General features: G+C 36.7%; 1 protein-coding gene across 1 annotated transcript in view; it reads right to left on the bottom strand.

The window, feature by feature from the left end:
• Positions 1-27,507, bottom strand: part of RIT2 (Ras like without CAAX 2) — a gene marked incomplete at its 3' end in the record, with an annotated part of 202,377 nt that overhangs the window by 95,838 nt on the left and 79,032 nt on the right. The window contains exon 3 of the mRNA XM_082782828.1: positions 17,913-17,986. Within this exon, the coding sequence (XP_082638954.1) occupies positions 17,913-17,986 (74 nt within the window). The remainder of the gene's footprint in view (positions 1-17,912; positions 17,987-27,507) is intronic.

The raw sequence follows: 27,507 nt of genomic DNA, 5'->3' as shown, positions 1-27,507 counted from the left end.
GTCACAAAAGTAGGTATGTCTGTTTTTTTACTGTCTCCTAAGCATTTCCTCCTGAACAGCACTGGAGAAAGAGTGGTGGACCAGAAAAGCTTTCACCCAACTCAGAATCGTTACAAAGAACCACATCACTGTTTTACATCAGCAGAACTCAAAACTAAAGTGAAGTCTCTGGGACTCCAGTGTTATGCATTGCTAAAATCAAGCCTTGCCAGCACCAAGGAAATAGGAAAAAAAGGGTGAGGGAAAGAAATAACAAATAAAAAAAAGACAGAGGTTATGAGCAGGAGGTCATTTAAAGAGTCCCTTCTATTTCATTGTGTGGCATGTGTTTGAGGAGGAAATACAATGCAGTGAGTGGAAGTGCAGTCCTCCTCCACACTCCTCAGAAGAACAGCACTTAGAAATTTAAAGATGCAGCACCTCAGAAACAAAGGTGTCATGTTTTTCAAACTACACACACACTCCACACATTTTGATGCCTGTTCTGTTTTTATGATCTTGGCTTATATCTCTGGAAGAGGTCAGAGCCTCCCCAGGGAGGCCATCCTCACAGTTTGAGAAATGCCACTTTCTCTATCTTCTTGTCTCATGTTCTGCTTGACTTTAGAACCAGGAATCTGCTAACAGATGTTCTTAATCAAAGCTGTCTCTCTGATTACCACAGGGGTCATTCTTGTTATGAAGTGTTTTTTTTTTTTTTCACATTTCTAGTAAGCGCCGGGGGGTGGGGGGTGTTCTTCGAAACAGGCAGAATATTGTTCATCTACAACAACGAACAAACAAGGATAAAATGAACAGAAAGGACACAGGAAACTCAGCAGGGAAAATAAATCCTTCAAATAGTGAGTGAAGGAATCAAACATAAAGACTATAAACCATAAAAAAAAAAAAAAACCTACGTGAAAATATATTGTTCTTTCTGTTTTATGTTTCTTTCTTTTCTGTTTTCTTTTCTGTTTTCTGTTTCTCTTTTCTGTTTCTTTCTTTCTGTTTTCTTTTTCAGCCTTTTTTTTTTTTTTTTTTGAGAGAGAGAGAGAGAAAGTTTGAGTTGAGAGTTTCTTCAATCTCAGAAAAGTTATTTGTGAATATGGTCAAAGATTAAGTTTTAGCAGCAAATGATTTCTCAGTGCCAAAGTGTAACCCTCCCATATCTCTCTGTTAAATTCTCTCACACACATAAACATCACAGCTGACTTCCTTGGGATTACATATTCTTCATCTGGCACTGCTTGTAATATAGTATGCATATATTTTCTTTTACCTCCTGAAACAGATACATCTAAGGACAACACACTGGTGAGAAGGGTTGTAATGATTTTATTTTATTTTTTTTTAAACTATTTTTAGTCTTTTTTTTTTTTTTCTTTCATGTGAAAGCTTGTTTGTAAGAGTAAACTGTACGAAACCTGCAACCATTATATTTTCATTGAGAAAGCTTCCAAATAGGAAGCTGGGGTCAAATATATCTTATAACCACCATAATATTGTTACTGAGCTAGATATGAGAGATGGGACTTGTTTCATCTCATTTCTGCTACTGAAAATGTAGGCACCTATTCCACAGCAGTCTTCAACTTTCTCTCTTCAGTCAGGAGAGAGATGATCAACTCTAGTGAGAAATTCACTCCACCTTCAGAGAAGTATTCAAGAGATCAGGGATGACTTTCCCTTTGACCTCCCTCACTACCTCAGCTGTAGATTGTTAACAGAGACTAAATACCTACGCCAAACTCTGAGATATCCACTATAACAGCCACAGTCCTCACCCAGTCACTACCCTTCATGCATTTGGATGATAAGGCTTGTCTTCTAGTTCATTTTATAGTTTTTATTTAGTTTCTGCAAGACAGTGGTATTTCCAGTGCAGTTTGAGAGGATGGCAAGAAGTAACATCTGGCACCCTTCTCCAGTGGATGTTTTTTCCCCTTGTGACACTCAGCAGTAAGAAATAATGACCCTCAGCATGGGATAAGACATAGTTAAGATGGATGTTGTGGTTTAACCTGGCTGGCAGCTAAACACCACACAGCTGTTTGCTCACCCTCCCCCGTTTCCGGGATGGGGGAGAGAAACGGGAAAGTGAAGCCTGTGAGCTGAGATAAAGACAGTTTATTAAGACAGGAAAATAATAATAACAATAATAATAATAACAATAATGATGATGATGGTACTACTACTAATAATGTTTATGAAACAAGTGATGCACAATACAACTGCTCACCATCCGCTGACTGATGCCCAGCCTAACCCCGAGCAGTCCATCCCTCCTCCCCCCAGCTAGCCACCCCTATATATTGTTTAGCATGATGTCAGGTGGTATGGAATACCCCTTTGGCTAGTTTGGGTCAGCTGCTCTGGGTCTGTCCCCTCCCAGCTCTAGCTGCACCCCCAGCCTGCCCGCTGGCAGGACAGAGTGAGAAGCTGAAATGTCCTTGGAGTGGTGTAAACACTACTCTGCAACAGTTAAAACGTTAGCGTGTTATCATCACTCTTCTCATGCTAATCCGAAACATAGCACCCTACCAGCTACTAGGAGGAAAATTAACTCTGTCTTAAATGAAACCAGGACAATGCATTAGGAGATAACAAGCAGATATATTTTATTATCAGAGAAGTCAAAGTTTCAAACCTGCTGCTCTTGTTTGCAGGATTCTGGCATGCAGTGGCTATAGGTTACCAATGATGACACAACAGAAAACAAGAAAGCTCTGACCGATATCACATCCCATCACTCCCTCTCTCTTCCCTCTTTTTTCCAGTTATTCTTTGCAAATAGCAACAACAAAAGGAGTTGCACAGAAAACAAAAAAACAAACAAACAAACAAAAACACAGAAGAAGTCTGAAACAGGTGGTACTTGGTCACGTGCGCCAGCCCAAACCATCTGTCACATCACTGGTAAGAAGGAAGGAGGTTGGATAACAGCTCAAACACAAACCAAAGAAAATGGAGGGGCTCTGGCTGGACTGGAGGACAGGGACTGATCTGCATCAATTCTACACTGTTCTGGTTGTGTACCAAAAACCTCTCTTATGACTTTTTTCCCTGCTATAGTAATGATCCAGGAGCAGTTCAAAATGGGATTAATATAAATGAGAATTAGCCCATAAACCTGCAGTGTAAGTGGATTATTATTATAATCAGTCCCCTGATTAATGATCAGTCAGAGTCTCATGGCTGTGATAATTACAGGAAGGAATCCTTGCCTCTGTTATAAAACAGCAACATCCCTTTCCTTCTTTGAATTTGTACTGGGGACCAAACCCACATCAGAGATGATGGGAACAGTATAAAGATAACATAAAAGATGCAGCCCATGTTCCTAGCAGATTAATGTCTTTCTGAACTTAAGCTGACATCCTTCCAAGGCAATATCATGAACTCCACATTGTACAAAATCAGTAACCTTTTCTTAACTTGAGGAATGGCCAATAAAATGCTAAGATAGATACTGAAATCAATTCATAATATGGAAGAAAACCAACAGCAACCCTATTGAAATCAGTCCTTATTTATCTGGCCACTCCTCCCCCTGTTTATGGTAATTAATTTACCTGGAGAGGGAAACAGGAAGAATAATATTCATAACAGGTGATCTTTGCTGGAAGATATAGGTATGATTTTCAAGTTTTGTAACAAATACATTATTTGATATTTTCCAGGGGTCAATGTACACTCTGTACTCATCCAGGTAGACTAAATGGCAGGGAACACCTCAAGACTTTGTCAATAGGCAAGAAGATAGTCTGAACTGAGTGAGTCAGCTGAATGGATGGTTGAAAATTTAAGAAACACGACTAGGCACACTGAACATGCAACACAGAATCCTGCATCCCGAATCTTTGCAGATTTTTTGCTGAAAAAACAAAAACAAAATTTCTTAATATATGAATTGCTATGCCAGGTTTGATTATGCAGACAATAGTCTCATCTTCATTCAAATGAGTCTGAGAATTCATGTTGGTATGTCTAAATTTTCACCCTTTTTAAGAATTGCCAGTTTATGAAGTTTGTTTGATTACTGACTTATTTGAATCATTTTGGAACACAATCTGATTTCATCACTTGTGAATTCATGTCCTTTACCATATATGGGCTTAAACATTTAGGTTTCCCTTCTCTTTCCAGTTATGATACTTCTGATAGTATCTGGCATTGCTCATAGTCACAGACAGGGCTACAGGATTAAGTCTCATGAAAAGCAGGTAGATATGTCCCTTCACACCTTTCACACTGATGGACCACTACTGCACTGCCCCATTGTCTATTGGGAGAAAATGTTGTATTCATTTACTGTTCTGTATACAAATACTGTTCTGTATCATGGCTGGCTTATAAAGTAAGATTAAACTATATCATGCAGGTAGAAGAAAATAAGTAAAGATAAATAAATAAATAAATAAATTAGACAACTGAGAACAACATTCTTATAAAATAACTCATGACTTCAAAAAATATATATATAAATAAATAAATAAAATAGCACCACACTGTGACCTTCTTTGTCACTAAGGAACTACTAAATAACCTGTGTTGGCCCTCCTTCCAGAAGTAGCTTCTCTGCACTGATGTTCCCAATGTTCACACTCTAATTGCCCTCCTGCCCTCAGGTGATGATATATTTGCCAGGTTTCTGCAACTGTGCTTTTGTTAACTTTATTAATCCTGCTATTCCAAAGATGGTTTGTCATATCCAGTAATTAAAATATGTAATCCATCACCTGGGAAATGATATCTACTTTTCATTCACCCCAAAATATGGAGAAAATCACCATATCAGTTCTCCACAATGTCAGTAAAAATGCCTTAGTGCTGTAGTCCCTAACTCAGAGAACTGTTTTTTACTTTCATATTAATGCTAATGGTTTCTCTCTTAGGCATAAACACCTTAGTAATTTTCTGTTATATGCATGCATTGAAGCAATCTCCATTGTTAACTCTCTCAAAAACCTCCAACTGCATTTGGTTTATCATGCACCATGTAACACTTCTCCCCCTTCCTCATTGGTATGCAAGAAAGAATAAAGCCTATTTTCACCTTTTAACACAAATGCATCATAAATGGTAAAGGGGAAGAATTAATAGCTCGGTAATTACATTTTAGTAAACAGCAGGGAAAAAAAAAAAAAAAAAAAAAAAAAAAGACAACAACTCACTAGCAAAAAGGCAATGACTGCAGCTGCAAGCAAGGACTCGCCAGGGATTCAAACAAGCTCTTGTAAGCTTACACAGTGATTGCAGAGTTGCGTTCTTCCCCAGTGAGGCTTGTGCAGCTTTGCAGAAGTGAAGCAGGAGGCTACAGAATCAGACACCCCATTGCTCTGATAAATGACTGTAAATGATATTCTGGCTTGCATATGTATTCTCTCAAGATGACTTAATAAGTTTGCTTACCTTAAAAATTCCACTACACAGCTATTTCTCTCTCTTCCCCTGTGCCCTACTCATCACCAGAGATACAACCTGAACTATGACTCTTAAGAGGGGGAGAGGAAAAGAAGCAAACAAGCTGCTAGGTAGTTTTTTTAAAAACTTTCATATTTAATCAGCTGTGCCACTGAAATCTAGCTCAGTGTTTTTCTGAGGAATGTGCTCCGCAGAAACTACATAAATCATCACCAATATGAATGCAAATTAGTTATGTTAAAGAAGCATTGATTTTATATTGCTTACAGTGTTAAATTTAGTATGACTCTATTACAAAAGGTCTGAATTGTTGTGTCCTTGGAACTTAAACATTTCTTCCAGAAAGAAGGAGATCCTATCATTCTTTTTTCTTTGCATTTGCACTGCTGTTTCTAATGGAGGTAAAATGACTAGGTAACATTAAGTACACAGGGACAGTCACTGGACAGGCGTCCACGGAGTCCTGAAGAACTGCATTCACTGAGCTTCTGGGGACTTGTTGGAACATAGACTTATATGGAATAGTATTAACGTGTGTCAGCTCACCTGTGAGCAGCTCACAAAGTGCCTCTAAGTTACCTTCACATGTAGGGTAGCTATCCCGCACAGAGATGCTCCAGCCTTAATAATAGGATACAAGAAACATTTAATCATACTACACATGCTTACTATGTAGATGTCTGTACTTTGTTCAGTTGCATTGACTCTGTTCATAGTCAATGTAAAAATAAAACTCAGAAAGGTGGTTTAATTATTTTAAAAATGTATTTGAGGGTAAGAGGGAACTATGCCATCAAACAATTTTTTCTTTTCAGCAACTGTAAGAACAATCTAGATGGTTAGTTCAGACATGCAAGTCCATATTGTGAATAATTTAAGTTAGATAAAAATAGTCCATTTTTGGGACCAGAAGAACATACATCAACAGCTATGAGGTACCTATACCACCACCTTCCCTGCATCGCATAGCATTTTGAAAATGCTATGGCAGCTGCACCTCACACATCCTCTCAGTTGCAATGGTTAGCACCAGCTACAGAAACACGAGCTGGAAAAGAAGTGTCATCTTGAAGACATAAATCCTTGAAATACATTATGGGACATTCCAGCATAACAGTGAGTGGAATATGGAAACTATGCCAGTTGAAGGTGAAATAACAATAACCACATGCTACCAGAGAGAAATAGTAGAAATTACATGTTTTGAGATATTTTCAGCAGGTTACATGTTTTGAGATATTTTCAGCAATTTATTGTTAGCCCAGTTTCCCCCTAAAATCCTGTCCCCAAAGAGGCAGAGCTATAATAAGGAGGCTGGCCTGGTTTCTATGCCCACAGATGCTGTTCCATTCCTGGGACAGGGCTTAAGACCCCACTAGAGAGAAAATAGGAGGGGTAAAAAAGATGCAAAGATTAAGATAATGATTTTTGATCTAAAAAAGATCAAAAAGAAGAGGATGGTCTATGAAATGTGGAAAAAGGGCCTGTCCTCTTGGGAGGAGTATAAATGTGTTATCAGGGCCTGCAGGGACGCGATGAGGAATGCTAAAGCCCACCTAGAGATGAGGCTTGCAAAAGAGATAAAGGATAATAAGAAGGGTTTTTTCAAGTATGTAAAGAGCAAGAGGAAGACTAGGGATAATGTGGGTCCCTTGCTGAATGACGGGGGTGTCCTGGTCACGGGAGATGCAGAGAAGGCAGAGATACTGAATGCTTTCTCTGCTTCAGTCTTTGTTTCAAGGACACTCCCCCGGGACTCCTCACCCCTGACAATAGGACAAAGGGTCTGGGAAATGGAGGGCTCCCCCCTGGTGGACGTGGGAGTGGTTCGGGAGCGTCTGAGTGGGCTCAGTGCACACAAATCCATGGGTCCCGATGGGATGCATCTGCGTATGCTAAGGGAGCCAGCAGATGTGATCGCTGAACCGCTCTCTATCATCTTTGAAAGGTCCTGGAGAACGGGTGAGGTGCCTGAAGACTGGAGAACAGCCAGTGTCACTCCAGTCTTCAAGAAGGGCAGGAAGGAGGATCCGGGAAACTACAGGCCAGTCAGTCTCACCTCTGTCCCTGGAAAGGTATTGCAGCAGCTTGTTCTGGATGCCGTCTCCAAGCAATTGGAAGAGAAGAAGGTTATGAGGAGTAGTCAGCATGGATTCACCAGGAGGAAGTCGTGCTCGACCAACCTCGTTGCCTTCTATGATGGCATCACCAGCTGGGTAGATGGGAGAGAGTGGTGGATGTCATCTACCTTGACTTTAGTAAGGCTTTCCATACTGTCTCCCATGACATCCTACTAGCAAAGCTGAGAAAGTGTGGGATAGATGAGTGGACGGCAAGGTAGGTTGAGAACTGGCTGACTGGCCGAGCTCAGAGGGTGGTGATCGGAGGAGCAGAGTCTGGCTGGAGGCCTGTGACTAGCGGTGTTCCCCAGGGATCGGTGCTGGGTCCTGTCTTGTTCAACATCTTCATCGACGACCTTGATGAGGGAATAGTGTCTGCCCTCAGTAAGTACGCTGATGACACAAAGCTGGGAGGAGTGGCTGACACGCCAGAAGGCTGTGCTGCCATTCAGCGAGACCTGGACAGGCTGGAGAGATGGGCAGGAAGAAAACAAATGAGATTTAATAAGAGCAAGTGTAGAGTCTTGCCCCTGGGAAGGAACAACCCGAAGTATCAGTACAGGCTGACGGATGACCTGCTGGAGAGGAGCTCTGAGGAGAAGGACCTGGGGGTCCTGGTGGATGACAGGTTGACCATGAGCCAGCACTTGTGGCCAAGAGGGCTAATGGGATCGTGGTGTGCATTAAAAGGAGCGTGGCCAGCAGGTCAAGGGAGGTGATCCTCCCCCTCTACTGTGCCCTGGTCAGACCTCACCTGGAATACTGTGCCCAGTTCTGGGCTCCCCTGTACAAGAAAGACAGGGAACTCCTGGACAGAGTCCAGAGGAGGGCCACAAAGATGATACGGGGCCTGGAGCATCTTCCCTATGAAGAAAGGCTGAGAGACCTGGGGCTGTTCAGCCTGGAGAAGAGAAGACTGAGAGGAGACCTCCTCAGTGTATATCAATATCTGAGGGGTGGGGGACAGAAAGATGTAGCCAGCATCTTCTCAGTGGTTTGTAGGGATAGGACAAGGGGCAATGGTTGCAAGTTAGAGCACAGGAAGTTCCGCACTGACATGCGAAAGGACTTCTTCATGGTGAGGGTGATGGAGCATTGGAACAGGCTGCCTAGGGAGGTTGTGGAGTCTCCTTCTCTGGAGATATTCAAGGCCTGTCTGGATGCCTACCTGGGCAGCCTGCTCTGAGGAACCTGCTTTGGCAGGGGAGTTGGACCCGATGATCTTTCGAGGTCCCTTCCAACCCCTACAGTTGTGTGATTCTGGGATTCTGTGATTCATATGCCATGGGATTTTTTATTACCGCTGTGTGTTAAGATTCTCTCTAAATATCAGTCTCTTCATACAACTATTTTCTGCCAGAGATTACAACACTATTAAGCTTTCTGGTTTTTTTTTTTTTTTTTTTTTTTTCCCTTATTATTTATTTATTTATTTATTTATTTTTCTGTTTTTACTGTTGTATGTATTTTTGGATGTATGGAAGTCACTGACATATGTATGGAAGACACTGACAGTGTTCCTAACAGACACTGCAAAGATGTTTACAAGTAGTTTCTACCAGGTGCAATGCTATAGCGTAATAGTTTCCAATATTCTCAAAGAGAATATAGAAAAGGTTAGCTGTGTGATGTGCAAAGCACTGTTTTCAGAAAGGGCACAAGAGGAGAATAGGTAGCTCCTTGGATGCCTAAGAACTCTACCTCTTATACATTTGATAGGAAAAAAAAAACAAAAACAAAAACAAACAAACAAACAAACAAACAAAAAAACACAGGCTTTGGTCGGAAGCTTCTTTTCACAACATAGACATTTTTAATGAATGTGTAAGAACATTCAGTAGGACCAATTCTTCAAATTATTTTCTAACATTTCAGGCTAATATCTAACTTTTTATGGACTTTTTACATGCACTTCATACATTCAAGATTTCATCCAGATCCAGTACTACTATATCTAGGCTTCAAAGTAAGTAGAGAATAGTTTAACTAAGTCACTTCTAGTGGGGTAAATGATACCAAGTTCCATTTTTGTATCTGCAATATCTGGGTCTGATTATAAAATGGGACAGTATTTTTCATTTCTTTAGAAAAAAAGCTGTAAAGATAAAGGCAGAGCTCCAAAGCTGTAGTCATCAGGCATCCTGGTTAGACCAATAGGTCCTGAAAGATGCTGAGTAGCTCCTGAGAGATGCCCCAACTGTTGAACAAAAGGATAAAACACATCTACAGTTCTGAAAGTTAGTGTAGTCTGACTACTTTGGTTCACTTCAGTGTTTATCTACCTCACTGTAGTTAAGAAAGAAGGTCTGATTCCTTATGCAGGCACAGCTGATACAGCTGTTGATAAGCTATTGGATTTTGTCTTCTTAAAAAGAAAGCTTGCTTTGCTGCTCTGATAGTGACATGGAAGTCCAGTGGCATCTACAGAACAATCTGTTATCCTCAGCCATTAGGCACAAAATAAAAGCAAGCACAAATAATAATAATAATAATAATAATTAAAAAAAAAAAAAAAAAAAAAAAAAACAAGCTTGCTCCACAAGCAAGAAAAATAAACAGAAATATATATACAGTTTAAAAAAGAAAACACAAAATGTTTCATATTTTTATTGAATTACTATGTCATTTTTAATGTACTCTTTTAAGAAACTGGACAGCATTCCTTAGAATGTAAAGGAGAAGTGACATACAACTGAATTAGAACTGAAAATTTACTAAGGTTTACTTTTTCTCTTCCTCTTTTTTTTTTATTTTTTTTTTATTTTTCTATATTATTATTATTAATAATAATAATTATATTTATATTTATATATATATATTTGGTGGACGGGAGATACCACTTCTAGGTTCTATGGCAAAGCTACTGAAACTAGAGCTGTAGGTGGTGGCTTTCATTTTTAGGCTTTTCCAGCCCCCTCCTGAGAGATTGAGATGGAAATTGTCTGTTCAGAAAACCTCTTTTTGCCAGATATCTCATGCAGTTTTGCAGTTCAAAGGTTTGGATGATTTGTATAAGAGCTGTGTAAATTTTGCTCTGTCATTTTTTTTTAATTTTTATTTATTTTTTTCTGGAGATGCCACCATTCAGTGTACTGGTGGCATATCCAGCAGCTACAGAAACAAACAAATCTTGTCAAGTTATTGTTCTTTGGAACAATCCATTTTTCCTGAGAAGCCTGGACACCCTGCTCTGCAAGAGACCCCTGTCTTGATCATTTATTAGTTTGGGGTCAAATGGCACCACACTGTGCTGTTATACAGGCTTGTTTTCTTAGTGTGCAAGCCAAGTTTTTATTCACGGAAATACTTTTTTAATGTGAATTTTGTGAAAAATGGTACAGACAGAAAAGAGTTTTCTGTCTGCTGTAATCATTGGTCTGTGTAAAGCTACTTTGGAACAATTGGATTTTGACAGGCATTTACTCTGTAAAATGGAATTCCTAATGATATTATCTAGGACAGTTGCATATATATAAAGAAATGAGGACACGCATGTTCAATGTCTGGCAGAAGTAACTTCCAGGGGCTCCAATCCCATTAAACAGTGGAAAGAAAAGGTATGAAAAACAGTATGCAGTGCTAGAAGAAAGGCAAATTTACATAATCACAGTCTTGTGGAGGACCTGGATGAAGTTCATTCACACAGGATGCGCTTATGCAGGTTTTTTCCATGCAGTATACACCAGAATACAATAAATAAAATAAATAAATAAATAAAATAATAATAAAAAAAAAAAAAAACAAGCAATCAAACAAAAAATATTATAAAGAAAGATGTGGAAAGAAGAAAAAAAATTATTTTGCTTCCTTTATCAGAATTTGTAACAGCATATTTTCTTCTTTATATATATATATATGAAAAGTTATAAATCAAACATGAGGCACTATTGCTATTTATGTATTTTGGAAAATAAGCTAGTATTTAAAGGAAGAAAAAGAAGATGGAGGGAGGGAAGAGTTTATTGAAAAATGAAAGACAGGCATAGAAAGTACTCCTCCACCTGTAACAAGGAACCACTTGCATTAACTTCAGTGAAGTGGAATGGTAGTGAGGAGCAGAAGTCTATATCACTAGACTCATTTAAACCTGATGCTCACCTTAAATGCTACAAAATGGTGTTACACCTGTTTACAAGAAAGATAAACACAGATAAACCTGTAAATACAAACTGATTCATCCTTTATTACACCATGATTCATTCAGGAATGGGAAAGAAAATTGGGAATCTTAGTTTCTAGTTGCCTCCTGCTCTTGCTAAACTTATATGCTTTTTTTTTTTTTTTTTTTTTTTTTTTTGAGAGTAGGTGACTAGATATTTTCTGACTGAATTCAAAAAATATTTTGCCCAGAATTTGAAGGAAATTGGAGTCAGACCTACAATTTCATCTATGATTTACTGGAACCTTTATTTTTCACTCGCTATCTGAGCCAAATTAATGTTGCTCCAAAATCTGTCCATTCACAAATCAAATGACTTGGTCATGGGAGAGAACTTAGTTCTCCCTAGAAAATACAGAACAGCTTGTCTTAGAAGGACTTCACCAATTTTTCAGCTACTGTGGTTTGACTTTTTGAGTATGTCATCATCAGCCTATGAAACAAAAACACATGAAGAAAATAAAATTAATGTTCTTCACCTAATACACTGTGTTAATGGTTACTGTTTAGTTTACTACAACTGTGCTTTAAAAATAAAATGGATTTCATTTACTTACTCTATTCCTAGCAGAAAGTGCACTAAAATTATTTTCCCCTTAAAATAACATGTTGTAAAGGACCATTAAAATATAATACTGCCAAAAAGGCATTTTTCATTTCCTTGAGATAAGCTACAGGAGTGTAGTTTGAAATTCACCTTCCATTGATTTAGGATTACAGAGCAACATGTTTAGATAATAACCAGAAGGATCTTAGATAACAGCTTGAGTGAGTCATCGGACTACAGTGTTTAGTCTGAGAAAGTGTGTTTATCTGAAGGGCTCTTGGGACTAATACGGTTCCTCTTCAAAGCTTGAAGCAGGGGGCAAAAATCATAGTCCTGAAGGTTGGCAGGATAAACATGTCCTGTGATTTGCCAGCAATTTGAGAGATGGATTTCACTACAGAGCATGCTGCTGTTGTCAGGTTGAAAAGTGTCTGCCTGAAAACGAATTCATGTGCACACACCTCCAGACAAAGGAAAATCTTCCTGAAATGGCATGCCATTACATTTTAAGGACAATTTTTCAAGTCTCTGACTCACACTTGGGAAATATACTGTTCCTCCAAGTTTATCATAAAAAGCTCACATTTTAACAAGGAAAAAATGGTGCAATAATCTTCAAAAATACTGTATCACTGACAGGTACAGAAATCCATTTTTCTGCATATGTGTCTGCTTTGTGTTTGAAAATGAGTTTGCGTATACTACACTGGATCATTTCAGATTATTTGTCAGAGAAGAGAATTTGGTCTCTTTTAACATTCAGCGTGAGGTCTGAATAAGGAATCTGGGTAATATGCCACTAGGAGGAAAGCTGTGGCAAGAATCAAGGCTCCTGTGTCAGTCACCAGTGTATAATACAGCAGAAGAGATAACTGCTGTGTATGTTCCATGAGGAGGAATTCAAATTGGGCTCCACAAGTAGCAACATATTTGAAGAGAGGGTTTCCCTAATTGTGTGGAGGTTTTTTGTGGATGATTGGAGCCATCAGGGGATGTCAGTGTCTAATAGGAAATAGGAAATGAAAAAGGACTTGATGTCTGAATGTCCTTCCCTTCACACCTACAGATTTCCTTGAAGTAAAAGCATTCCCACATGTTTAAATTTGAGTAAAAGCAGATGAAGTTTATGATACATTGGATAAGAAAGGAAAGCCTCAGGAAATGAGCCATGAACAAGGTTGGACAAGATAGTTCAAGCTGTCTTTGTAGATAATAGCTTTCATTTACATATTTTCAATTGTCTTAGTATTTACTCCACATGTCAAATTGCAGCTAGCCCAGAGGGTTAAAAGCTAACTAAATAATAAGTCCTCTTAAAGAGGTCTTTTCAAATCTAAATGATTCTATAATTCTAAAGCTTAATCTTAAATTTAGTCTCCTTGTTGTTTTTGTTTTGTTTTGTTTTTGTTTGTTTATTTTATTTATTTATTTATTTTTTAATTGAAACGTAGATGCAAAATTAAAACTTTTAGTGTGAGAAGAGAACTTCTAGTTAAAGAGGAGCCAAAGGCATCACTGGTGGCTTCTTTGGACAGAAAAGATGAGGTTAAGGATAAATCTCTTTTAGAGTTAATTGTGCCACTGAAAAAGAAAACCAACATCATTTTTTGTTACTTTCCTTCTTACTACACATCACTTTTTCAAACCTTATGGAAGGAACTATTTAATTAATTGTTGCTTGTGACAATTTGGCTACATGCAGCTACATTAGAATACCTGATCTTGGAACTCTCTGGGGTAAACTTAACCTTATTCTGTATGAAGTTGATTGCTGCAAGCAAAGACAGGCAATCCTGCTGGCAGGCAGAATGGGTAGTGAAAAGCAGGGGTAGGGAGTTACTGAAGCATATCTACTAGACCTACATACATTCAGAACATGCCTCTTACTATATGTTCTGTGGAAAAGAGATTTCAGAAGAGTATTACAGGACAATCAGTGATGACATATCCAGAATCCATGGAACATAAGTCTGCTTCCTGTGAGAAGAAATCTGTCATATTTAACAGTGTCCACCTGCATTTATGAAAAGAGGAAGATCAGTAACTAGATAAGCAACATTAATAGTTTGCATTTTTAACATCTTTTGAATCTTTTTTAACTTCAGAAAGCTGAGAATCAGAAATATATTTCTGAAGCATCACATAGGTTTTCAGTGTTCTGACTTGTATCTTTCATTTAAAATTTCTATCTGGTTTCAGATATAAAATCAGATATGGATTTTTAACTGTGGACTTGGCAATAAAAGATTAATTGCTAACAAATTGCACTATTTGGTCAGTGATGAAGTGTTCAGTTAGTGCATACATACATTCTCTAGAACAACATACATTGACTTTGGTCTGTTTCCACCTTTATTTCTTGTGTTTCCCAAACAGAGACGAATTACAGTTTTAGCTCCTTGATCTTCTGAAGTGACTAAAACCATGGTTCAAAATTGTTAATGAGGTACCTAATGAGGACTGTGAGGACACCCAGAAGCACTGCATGGCACTCCCAGAGTGCATCACCAGCAACATAGCTGGGTGCTTTGACTCTACCTTGAGTCAGTGAAATCACAGGTGGATTTCAGTCTGAACTTCAGCGTGAGTGACATTAAGCCACCTGTGAGGAAAGAGGCTATTTTAGCTGTTGACTTCAATGAGATTTGGATTAGGACTTGATTTATTCTGGAGTTGTTCAGTGAAGATAGAGAGGCAACAAATTCAAACACATCTGCAAGCAGCTAAATCCAGGACACAGAGTGGACAGCTTCTGAAAAATAGGCACCTAGGAAAGTGGGAAGAACTTCCTAGTATGGATACAATGAGACAGTGATGACAGTCTGAACTGGAAGAACAGGGAGATTTAAAGCAGACTTATTCTGTTATCACTTCAACATAGATCTTGGAATAGAAAGCTATGTCTGTGCAGTGTCCTGGGCTGATATATCTGCAGAGCCTGCTGCTGCCACCACAGGTCTCTGCTTGCTCCAGAATCTCTGCTTTCTTCATTATATGGTCATTACATGCTCTAGGATTCTAATATGGATATTTAGGTCTCTTTCTGAAACAAATGTTGAATAAAACTCTACAGTCTATCTCTATTGTTATTTTCATCAGCTTTCACTGGTTATATTATTCTGATTTATTTATTTACCTGACAACTGTAATTTCTAATAATCTTCATAATATCTGCAATAAATCTTCCTCTTAACCCAATTATAAATGAGGCCTTGCTGCAGGCTTTTTATACAGTCAAAAGTTAGAAACAAAAATTGTGCAATATTCTGGAGAATTTTTCCTAAAGAAAATGGATGTGACTAACAAAAGATGAACTTGGCTTAAGCTGAAAAACACAGCATTTTCAGCTACTTAAAGGTAAGTGTATAGGGACATTTTTTCTTTTGCTTAAATATAAAACAGTTTTTCAGAAGGTTTGAAAATGTTGCTCAAATTTTATTTTTAATTTTAGAAGAAACTGAAAGAAAATAAAATAACACTTAAAATACTTGTTCTAATGAAAAACAGACAAACAAGCAAACAAATAAACAAAAAACAGTGACCTTAGTTTCAGTAATACAAGAAAAGAACAAAATTTTGAATATCTTATTGTACTTTTTAATGTAGAGCACAACTTTTATGGTCCTTATAACAAAACCAAATGGAAAAAAAAAAAGTCAAAGCAATTATTCATCTTGTTTTTTACAATGTATTTTTACTACATTTAAAACATACTCCTAATAAAATAATGTGCCAGTAGGCACATTATCCCTTTTTGGTTCAGTTCATTCATTATCCATATTTTGCTTTGAATTTAAGGTGGTTTCCTTTATATAAATGATATCTGAATGACAGATGCAAATATGGTATTAGGTAGCTCACCGCTGCACAGGTCTATGACTGGGAGCACAGTGCCTACTGCCTACTGTTCTGTGCCTACTGCCTCTTCTGTGCTTTGCAAAGTCTAACTACTGCACTTTCTCTGAGTGTACACAGGCAAAAACAAAGCAAACAAGCAAACAGAAAAACAGTAAATTGGGAACACACTATAAAGAGGAAATTCTGTATTTTGATCCTCCTTCCATTAGAAATACACCGTGTGCATAAACTCTGAATCTTCTATCCTCTTCACCTCTGGGTAAGAAAGTGTTTTACTTTTTATCATGTTAACTATACAAAACGAGACTAAGATGAATTTAAGAGTAGATTGAAGTAGATGTAGACAGTGAACTATTTAAAAGGCTAACACAGGACATCACTAACACATGAAGTTTTACAAGACTAAACAGCTGGAGATGTAATTCCTTTAGTAATGGCATACCGATTGCAATATAGGGCTGAAGTTACTAGGCTCAGACCTTCTGAGTGAGTAAAGAAAATGTTGCTTCCCCTTATCCATCAAAACAACAGATATTTTCACACATATTAAAGAGTAACAACTGTGATATTCCCACCCTACCCCCAGCCAAATCATTGCTGAAACTATGCTAGGATTACGATGCATGGAAAACTTCTTGACTTTGTTTTAATGATGGATTGTAGGTCAATTAAATTTGTAGCTTTGGAGACTTCCCTTGAAATCTAGCTTAACTTTTCTCAGAAATCAAACACTTTCACAGGAGAATCAGCAGCAAACCAGTCACTGGTTAACTGCTGAGACTGTAAAATTTTGGGTCAAAAAAAGAATAATTCAGGGCATCTTTTGATTCCTGAAACTGGGTTGAGTTCACTTTGAAATTGGCCTATATTTCATTCACATGTAAAACTCCAACCACAATCCCTCTGAACTTCTTTCAGCCTTATATAACTCTAATTCTAATTCCTGGTAGCACACTGCATTTCTGACCATTAGCAGTGCAGAGCTAAGGTACACTCAGAAGTTTGGGAAGTGAAGATCAAGGTTTCAAGGCTTTTACTTCCTAAATCATTTTTTAAGGATTTATTGTCCTTGTTGACTGACTCATTCCTGTACAAGGTGCACATATACTACAAAAACTCATGAAACTATCAAAGCCTTAAAACAAAACCTGTCACATACCTCAGTAAAAGATCAAACAGGTGCAATGTTTTGATTAAACAATAAAAAAGTTTTGAGATGGAAAGGAGATGAAGTAAGTCAGGTTGAAAAATTTCTTTAATTTAACCCCTCCTTTGGCCTTAGTGTATGTGAAAAATTTAATTCCTTTGCTGATACTCGTACATACAAGTTTTATGTACACTGTGATTTCCTTTAATGGGAAAACTTTTGTTGCAGGTAAGTATTTGACATTCAAACATAGTATAGGGAGGAAAAGAATGGTAACAAAACACTAGATTTACAAGTACATCAGAAGATTCTAATAGTATGTAGAAAAGCAGTGATTAAAAATGATTTTATATACATATACATATATTTTTTATATACAAATACACATATTTTTTATTCATTCCATGATTGCGATAGATGTGTCTGCATATAAGAGAAAAAGAAACAAACAGCTTTTTAGCTTTTATTTTATTACATTTGTCTGTCTTTTATGGTCAGCTTTTGAAGTTATACTGTACCACTGAAGCACTTGTTTAATCTCCTTTATTAATTCCTCAGTGTTATTCTACCACTGATCCCTTTATGTTTGAATAGGGAGGCTTGTTTCTAGCTCTGTGACCCACATATCTTTGGTTTTATCTCTGATAGAAAGGTTTACATTTGGAGACTACTTACCTGTCCAGCAGTGTCTAGAATATCCAAATAGGCTGGTTCATCATCAATTCGGACTTGAGTTTTGTAGGCATCCTCTGAAAAACACAGCACAGTACAACTAAGCACAGGAGTGGTTCAGCGAAAGGAAAATGTTGCTAGCTTGGAGAAAGGAAAGCATTGCTAGTTTGGAGTAGGATTTCCAAAAGCTCTCCAGTCTGACCTAACTTTGCTTTCTTTTGAGTCAGAAAGAGCCCTTCTGAAATCCTACCATCACTAAAAAATATTAGTGAGCAACCTAGTCTTTTCTACTGTACTACCTCAAAATACTGTACCAGTAAATTTGCCCATGTTGAAAAGGATAGGCCATAGGTGTTGCTTAAGTCACAAAGCTTCAGAGGCTTTGTGCTAGTGCAAGGCACAAGGCTGTTTTTTTCTTACCACAATCACACTTCCACAGAGCTTGTCCATTCAAAAAAATTTCAAGGTAAACATTGTATATATTACTGAGTTTCCTTGTGACTGAAGAGGGCTTCTAGATCAGATTTGTCAGAGCAATTAATTAGGCCTCTACATCTCTATATTTCTGGACAGGAAGCCAATTAAATTTTTAAAAATAAATTCCGTAATCAGTGTCCTCACACTCATCATGGCTTGGGGTAGAGGAGGGAAAAATAGTTCTTGGTGGATTGTTTCCTTAGCTCATGCTTTTTCATACTAAATTTTGAAAGAGAAAAATAAAAAACGTGAACCTCTATTTTCAGAACTTATTTTCTTCACATTTCAATTACATTCCCCTCTCAATATTTGTATTTCCTTCCTAAGGTTAAATAGAGCACAGATATCAGGCCATGTTTGTACTTGAAATAGTCCTAGAAATTATCTGTGTTGTTTAATTAAACAATAATGCATAACAATCTGAGTGGCTTTAGTGACTGATTTTATGATTTGGCTGTGCATTGAAACATGAAGACAAGACGAATGCATTTAATGCATCTGAGAAGTGCCACTAATAAGCATGAACATATGGCTGACCATGTCCCATGGCTCAGACCTGCAAGCCCTGGCTGCCAGAGATCCCTGGAGGACTTAGGCTCTCAATGGGATTATCTTGTAGGTAGCAGGACCTCTCAAGACATTCAGATTTGTGCCCTATATATCTTGCATTATATGACACTACAGATACTTCTAAAAACCTGTTTTCTACCTTACCTTCACAAAGGAAGAAATAAATAAATAAATAAATAAAAGCTTAAAAATATGAAGTATTCTGAATGGTATTAAGTTGGTTCATCCCTGCATAGTCAGTGGCAGTCTATATTTAATGACACAATCACATACATAAATTTCCATGAATCTCCTGCTTCTTTTGGGTCTCAGTTCAGAAAACTACTTAGGAATGTGCCTTGCTTTAAACAAATACCACTAATCATCCCACTGATATTAAGATGACCCAGAGGCTTAATTAAATATATGATACATTGCCTAGCTGAGAAAGCCAAAGCACTCCAACCAGCATATGCTTAAGTCAATAGATCTCTTTTTAGGTATTGCTGAATAAGAAGCTGGATGCCAAATTTTATAGATCGAACTAGGCTGTTTATATGATCCGTAATCTATTATGGCCCAACAATGATGCACACAATATTATTTGTATCTTTTAACAAATAATGAAAATAAAAATATATGAAAATATATAGTATTAGAAATAATATTTCCTTCATATTAATAATATGAATAATATTAAGTATAATTAATATATAGTGGGTGTCCATATATAGATGCAAATGGGTGTCCATTTTCATTACATTCTTTTGTATGTAATTAACACATGACTCACATAAATTTTGCTTGAATTTTTTGCTCCTCAGCTGGATAGTTTAAAGCCAAAATGCTGTGGTCCCATTTCTCTCTTCACTTAAAGCAACATGAGTTTGATGCAATAGCTTCAAAGAAGATGTTGCAGATAGAAATTTGCCTACGTAAATGCAGCCTAGACAAAAATGAACCCAGAATCTAGAGAACCCATGTTTCATTTGCTAAGGAAAGGAATAGGGGTTTCAGATCTAGTTATAACTAAATGACTAACCTCTCAATATATCAGAGCTATCAGTAAGTAAATTTACATGTCTAATACCCTGCTGAGCTATTCCAGGTCTATTCTGAATATTATGCCACTGTAATCCATAATTTTATAACTGTGAAAAGCTGGAGCAAGGCTTTGGAACAAAGGTAAGAATGTGTTTATAACCCTTTTACTTTGCAAAGAGAACACTTAGCATACAAACCCAGTTTGTTATTTTCATTTATTCTGTTTTCTCAAACTACTGATCTCCAAACAAACAAACAAACAAAACAGCAACAACATACCTTACTAAGATATTCCAGAATCACTGTCCCATTTTCATTTTTAATATACTAACTTCTACTGGTGTTGGTGAGACATATTCTATTGAATATTGACCAAGCACACAAATCTAGTTTTCTAGGCAATCTATTTGGAACATATATTTTACTTGTAGAATTTGCCCTTGCCCCAAGAAATGTTGAGATGAAACAGGAAAGACATATGACTTTCATTTGTAATATTTTTTCTCTATTTAAAATTATCTGTATTCTTCTTATAAAGTTTAAAAATATTCTAAGCTGGGGTCTGCTAAGCAGGGGTATTCTCAACCTGTATTTGAAGAGAATGGAGATTTAGCACCTATTTTTCTTAAAGGATTTATTGAGGCAAATGTTATCTTGAACCCACACTCTCACAACAGGTATCAGATCATAGCACCTACTCATGACCTTTGTAATGTTCATGACCTTTGTAATGCTCAAACAGAGCCAGCTTTTTGAGAGGCACCGCATTTACGCAAATACGCACCCTGTGTATTTGCTGACCTTCTGGGATTTTAAGACAACTTTTTTTTTTTTCCCCAGAAGAGGAGGTAGAAGGAAGATGCAAACATCCAAAATCATGCTTCCCATATCATGTTGTACAGACCTAGAAGAAGAGCTAGGGGAAGAGCTGTACCACTTAGTTCTGGTCTACTAAGGTAATTCATTTTAACTGGGATTTAATCTGAGGCAGTAATAGAAATAGAGCTAAATAAGAGATTAGGCAGAAAAACACCTTTATTTTACTCAGTTGAAATACAGAGCAGAAGCAGATCCAGAAATAAGCATGTTAAACAGACTTAATGTGGTGTTTACATGTGGACAGAGAGAAACAGAAGGGAAGATGTTTCACAAACATAGGAAACAACGTGTATAGGAAACAAAGCAGAAAACTCTTCGCCAGGTGCACTAGTAAACTTGCTGTCTAATCTCATCACTTCAGAAATTACTCATATTATTGAAAATGCTGTCTGATATATTTACAGTATTTATAATGTTTGAGTACATTACATTTTCTTTCACCTAATTAATTTAGGTAATACTTCCTTTAAAGTTAATTGGGAGCTGTTAAACCATGTGTATCTGGATTTTACATCCTACAGCTTTAAGGAGTGATCTCTCTAAAATTTATTAAGAGGTCAAACTGTGGCTGGAGTTTCAAAATAGCACTAGCATGAGGTACAAAAAAATAGAGGAGAATAATAATCAGGTATCAGACAATATATCACACAATCAGACAATAATTGTATTTCTTATATTAAGTTCAATATGTCTCTTTCTGTGAAGCCAACTCTCTTGTCTTTTGGTTTAGGTAAAATGCAGCAGAAAGATAGGATATTATAAGAAACAATTGAGGATGGATATTATTGCTCTTGCTATGAGATTTAACAATGATCCAGATACAGACTGTAAGAATTAACATTTTTTAGGTATCAAAGAAAAAAGGAAAACATAACTTCTGCATCAATGGGTAATATGTGTAATAGGTAACTGATTTATGAACTGGATAATTAAATATCTGGCAAAAACAACAAAAAAATGATTTTTAAAGAAAATTATGCTATGTTTATTTTCTTCTCTGATATATAATGCAGGTTTCTTTAAGAATAATATTCCCTACAGACATTAAAACTAAAAATGAAAATAGGTTAAAAAAAATCAGCTTAAACATTATACTGTGTGGCTTGATCTCTTATTGACTTTAATAATTTGTGGGGGGAAGAGAGGGATCAGGAAACAAACAGAGCTCCACCTGTTATCTTACAGACACCTATTATTTTATTACTAATATTTATTAAAGGAGGAAAATATCTAATTTAAATCAAGAAAAAATGTTTTTTCATATGGCATGTTTAACTTCTTTTCATAATTGATTGTCCTTTGCAGTATTATTAAGGAAAAATAAAAGCTTCCTTAAGCCTTTTGTTATTAATATTATTATTTTGTAAAATGAATACATTCTCTTTTTTTTCATCTTTCTTAGAGGGCATCATTTTGGAGACAGAAGAACAATAATTAATGCAGGCTCGTGTTGCTATCAGTTATCTTAGAACTGGAGAACCTAGATTCATAAAAAATATATTAAAGTCTTTTTTTTCAGCTATGAGCAGCTTTGTGACAAATAGATTTGGATGCTATACAATTTAAAGTGGTGTTGGAAAGGAATTTTCATCTGCATCACAGACGTTTTCCAGTCCCTGAAATATAGGTCAGTTGCCCCTTTCTTCCATTTGTTAATTCTGCTTATGTTACTTCCAAATAAATATTCTCTCCTTTTCTCTGTCTGCTACACTATCAACTGCAGATTCTCTCATATAGATGTAAAGTGTATTTGCTTGGCTAAGGAGGTGCCAAACCAGCAGAAGGGAGTTCAAGCTCAGTCAGTCACACCTGGAGTTCTGCCTCTTGTTGTTCTCCATGTGTGCCAAAGAGACAGCAGGAGATGCAGCTTTTAGTGTGCTTAGATTATCTGCTACATATGCATTTTAATTCAGAGGTGCTCCTGAATATAGAATGATTATGAGTCTGTGGCTGTTTGAATGCTGTTTTTGTGAAAAATAAGGAATTTTGAAATAAGAGAGTGGATGAACAGGGATCTAAGCCACTGTACCAGTCATGTATCTCCCTGTCTGAGATAAAAATACACATCTCATAGGAACTGTCCATCAAAATATATTGGTTTTATGGTTTCCCTTAGCATATAATTATTATTATTATTATTATTATTTTTTTTTTTTCTGGAGTATGAGTGTTCTATAACTTAGGAGATCATAGCTATCAGCATTTTGCAGACAAGGACACCAAGTCACATAAGTTGCCTACTCATAGGTTCTTACGAGCTACGCACACCTGATATGAATGCCTAAATGGTTTAGAAGAGGAGAAATGACAGATTTGATTGACTTGTATTCTGAAAATACTCATGTAGATAGCAGTATCCCTTAAAAAGAGGCAAGTAGGAAAACTGGGCATGTACATACAACATCAGACTAGTAACTACAATACTTAAATAATTAACTTAAATATTCAGTTTCACCTGCTGGTACACAATTCTGTTATAACAGCAATTAAAAATACCTCAGATGATCCTTTCCAGTACTGCAGCTTTTTATTTCTTAACATTGACCTGAATGTGACAGTTTGCTGTTATTTTTCTAAGTTTTTCAGAACACAAAGATTTTGCTTAGGTTTGTCTTAACCACACAAGTTGCCTGCTTTCTCCTATGTAACTGATTGCAACACACAACATCATTCCAGGCAGCAGAATCTTGCTGAAGATTTGCAGCACAGAAAAAGTATGGCCACTGCCTTTCCAAACACACAGATGGAAACTCTTTCTTCAGAAACTACACACTAGAAGCACCTCTGTTGTCTACATTTCTAGGAAAGAGAAGCAAGTAAGTAATACAACATTTAATATAGCTAGTACCTTTGTGATAACCTTATTCTTATAAAAAAAAAAACTGTAGTGTAGGCCTTGGGAAAATTAAAATAATATCAGAAAAGGCAAAACATTAGTCATGTTAAGTGTGCATTATAAAAATAAATTCATACATTTATTCATTACATTCAGTTGCATGATGAGAAACAGCATCTTCTATCTTTTAGTTTCCATGTTAGCATTCAAATTACCATAAACATATTTTCAAACAAGATATTAAACCAAGGTCTTGTCTACATACATCTTCAGAAAACATTCTGTAACATTGTTTTCAAATGGCCTTGCTAAATTCAAATGCATATTACTATTGTACACTACAACTCCCCTTATTAATTTAATTTGAAGATGCAATTCTCTGGTTCCTTCATTTAGCTTTTGTTCAGCATTATGACATGCTCTTAACTATCATGTTGTTTTAGAGGTTCCTGTATTTCCAGCGGCATGTAAAAATAAATTTGTGAACACTCATAAGATATTTCATGATTTCAAGGAGTAAGAATTCAAAAAGAACAACAGGGAATAGATTCCATATGTTGGAAAACAAAACAATAGAATCCCTCTTAACTTTTAGTTCATTTTGTCCTCCTAAAATAAGTTGTGCTAATATCTTCAGTGGAAAGCAGAAGCATAGTTAGACTATACTCACTTCCTCAAATAAACCTCTGCACTTAATCCTGGTACTGTCAAGGAAAATTGGTGCTTAAATAGCTGAAGGGACAGGCCTAACTTACCTGATAAGCACTCAGAATCAGTGCATCACAATAAAGACCTAAGTTTAGCTCCAGTCAGTTCCACAAAGTTTGATTATGCATTATGAATATTTTTTAAATGAACTCTCTTTATACTCATATCTGAAGTCACTTCTTTCCTATCCTAGGCTCTGGCTGCCATTGATGTTACTCTGTGTCTGGTTAAAATAACAAAACTGAAAACATCCTCAGTCTAATAGGCACTGTGTTTGGTTCTCACCTCACTGCAGTGCTCCTATTTTAATGCCATTATGTATCTGTCTTAAAACAGCTGCTCTCAAATTAAGTTTTTCCCTCTTGTTGGGCTTCCTAATGTTTCAGATCTGTGTTCTGCAGGGCAAGACTGATAACACACAGCTGCTGAAGGAGCTTGATTGATTTCCAGCATTATGTACTTACACCACAGCTTTTTCTGTGACCTGAAATGCACTCAGTGCCTTCCAAATTGTGAAATGGTTTATCCAATTGCGCTTTCTGTCTTCTTCTCTTTTCCACTTTTTTTTTTTTTTTTTTTTTTCTTCCCAGTTCTGCCTATAGATATGTACAAGTACCTCTTCTTCAATGTCAGCTTGTAGTTTCATTACTGTAATACCCTTTCCTTCTCTGCTGAAAAGCAGGGGAAGCAAAAGCAGCTTAATCTCACTTAAGGCACAAAAAGATGCATTATCTGTACTCTAAAAGATTTTGTGTGAACAGAAATCTGAGTGAATTGAACTCTGAGTCAGTTACATTTGTTTTGTTTTCTCCCATTGGGTCCTCATTATCATGCTGTTTCCTAACAAACCAGTTGGAACAAGAAACAATGACCTGGGTCACTTTCAAGAAGCATGAAAATCAAGAGCGATTTTATTGCACAAAATGGGGCATGAGAGAGGCTTTCATGTGCATGTTCTCAGCAAGAAGGAGACAAAACACAGCAAGTTCAAGGTAAGATATTCACTTTCCAGCAAAAAAGGTCAAGAATGTGAGACCTAAATAGCCAGCAAGACAAACTGATTGCTACAGTCTCTGCTCATACAATACCTTAGACAACATCAGATCTCTCTTCAATGAGGTTCAAAGATTTTATGCAGTGCACATACATTATATAACAACATAAATGAAGAAAACAGCTTCAGTCTGCTTTTGCTGTAGTAAATGCACCACAGAAATCAGCTAGCATCACCTAACATTTACAGTAATGCTAACAAGAACCCCCTTGGCCTCCACTACTATTTCATGATTTCAAGGAGTAAAGATACAAATAGAACAACAAGGAATAGATCTGTAAGTTTTCCACTACTACTTGGCCTTCATATAGTGAACACTTTCATGTTGCTGAGTTGGATATATTACAGGTCTTCTATTTCAGTTCTGACTTGATATTCTGATACAATGGATTCTGAAGTCAACAGATCCTTCTACACTAACTACTGATATTTATCTTTTCCCATAGTGTGCCCTTATAGGAAGATTAGACATACACACGCAAAATATCCATGTCTTTTCACAGGTGTGTGCATAGGTACACATGTACCTTCATATACAAATGTGGAGGGTCATGAAAGACAGAGTACCCAGATGTGAAATAAGAGAGTATCATCAATTAATCCCTGTGTTGATTATCTGTAATCGGTAAAGTTAATTAACTAATCCTGAACAAATTCAGGACCGGGAGCAAACTGGTTTTCTTTTTAAAAGTCCTATACAAGTATCTTCTGCTACAGAAGCATTGGCTATTTTTATTTTATTTTCTAGTTGCAGGTATGCATTTCTCCCCTTAAAGTGAAATTATTAATAAAAGCAAAATACTTATTCACAAGAGTCCATGAAGAATAGAATCATAAGAGTATGATCAACTTCTAATTACACAACATATAACTAAGATGAAGACTAGAAAACATTGTGCCCTTTCTCATAGACGTATTGATAGAGAAGCTGATTGCATTCTTTTATAACAACATCCTGTTAGATGTAGGATTCTCCTGGATATAGAATGTGTTGCCCCATCAAAATGATAACGCTTTTATTCAGAGAGGATGAGATACAGCAGAGAATTGGATAAAAGACTGAAGTCTAACTGAACAATTCGTCTCAGGGCAGTAACTCTCAGTCAAGAAGCAAATGCTGTTATCAATAAGGCCACCATTTATGGTTTTAATATGCAAGCAAACATGCACAGAAGTGACTAAATTTATATAAATAATTATAAATGATATTTTGCTTATGTGCTATCTGATCTGTGTAAATAAGGTTATTCACCTGAGTGACAAATATTTCCCTCAGAACCAGCTCTAGAAGAAAAAATATGATTTCTTGCAAATGTTGGTATTTTTACAAATCAGGGTTAAAGATACCTCAGTCATACCTTTGCCGTAGCACTTGCTTTACTGTTAGTAACCACTTGCAATATAGATAATGCTACTAATATTTAATAAAAGAATATCATTACTTTCTCTGCTTCCAGAAAAATGTCATTTACTTCAAAGATATACATGAACAAAGTGAACAAAGTACTCCCGTTTAATCAAAACATGATAATTAACAGGAGTCCAAGTACCCTTATCTTGAGGAACAAGAATAGCAGGTTGCAATTTCACTACTCTTTCAAGTCCATGATTGTGCTACTGAGTGGGAGGATCTGACAGTTATAAATTCACTTCTTGTCATTTCAGGGGGAGTAATTAACAAGTTGACTACATCTGCATGGTTATTAGCATGGATGGTGCCTTGGATTTAGTAAGGTGTAGATAGCTGCCGGCTTCCATGAAAGAAAGGTTAATGGAGACATTTGTCCCATGGAGAAGAATTTTGAAATGAGTGAGATGAATCATCTACCTTTAGCAAACTATAGCATAAGTGTCTTTTCCAATTTCAAAATGTCATTTAAGGGTTATTTTTTACAAATCATGATAAACAGGAAACAGGTAAACAAATTTCTACATGATGTTCCTATCTGAGGCAATGCAAGTTTCAGTTCAGCCTCTTTGTGTTCCTAATCATAGTTATCATATGAGGTGTGATACCTATAACAAAAAACTGGGATAAAGCCTCGGAATGA

This window comes from Aythya marila (genome assembly GCF_965140915.1).
Source record: "Aythya marila genome assembly, chromosome: Z".
Lineage (NCBI taxonomy): Eukaryota > Metazoa > Chordata > Aves > Anseriformes > Anatidae > Aythya > Aythya marila.
Note: the sequence above shows the minus strand (reverse complement) of the source record. Positions and strands in the feature narration are given on the sequence as shown.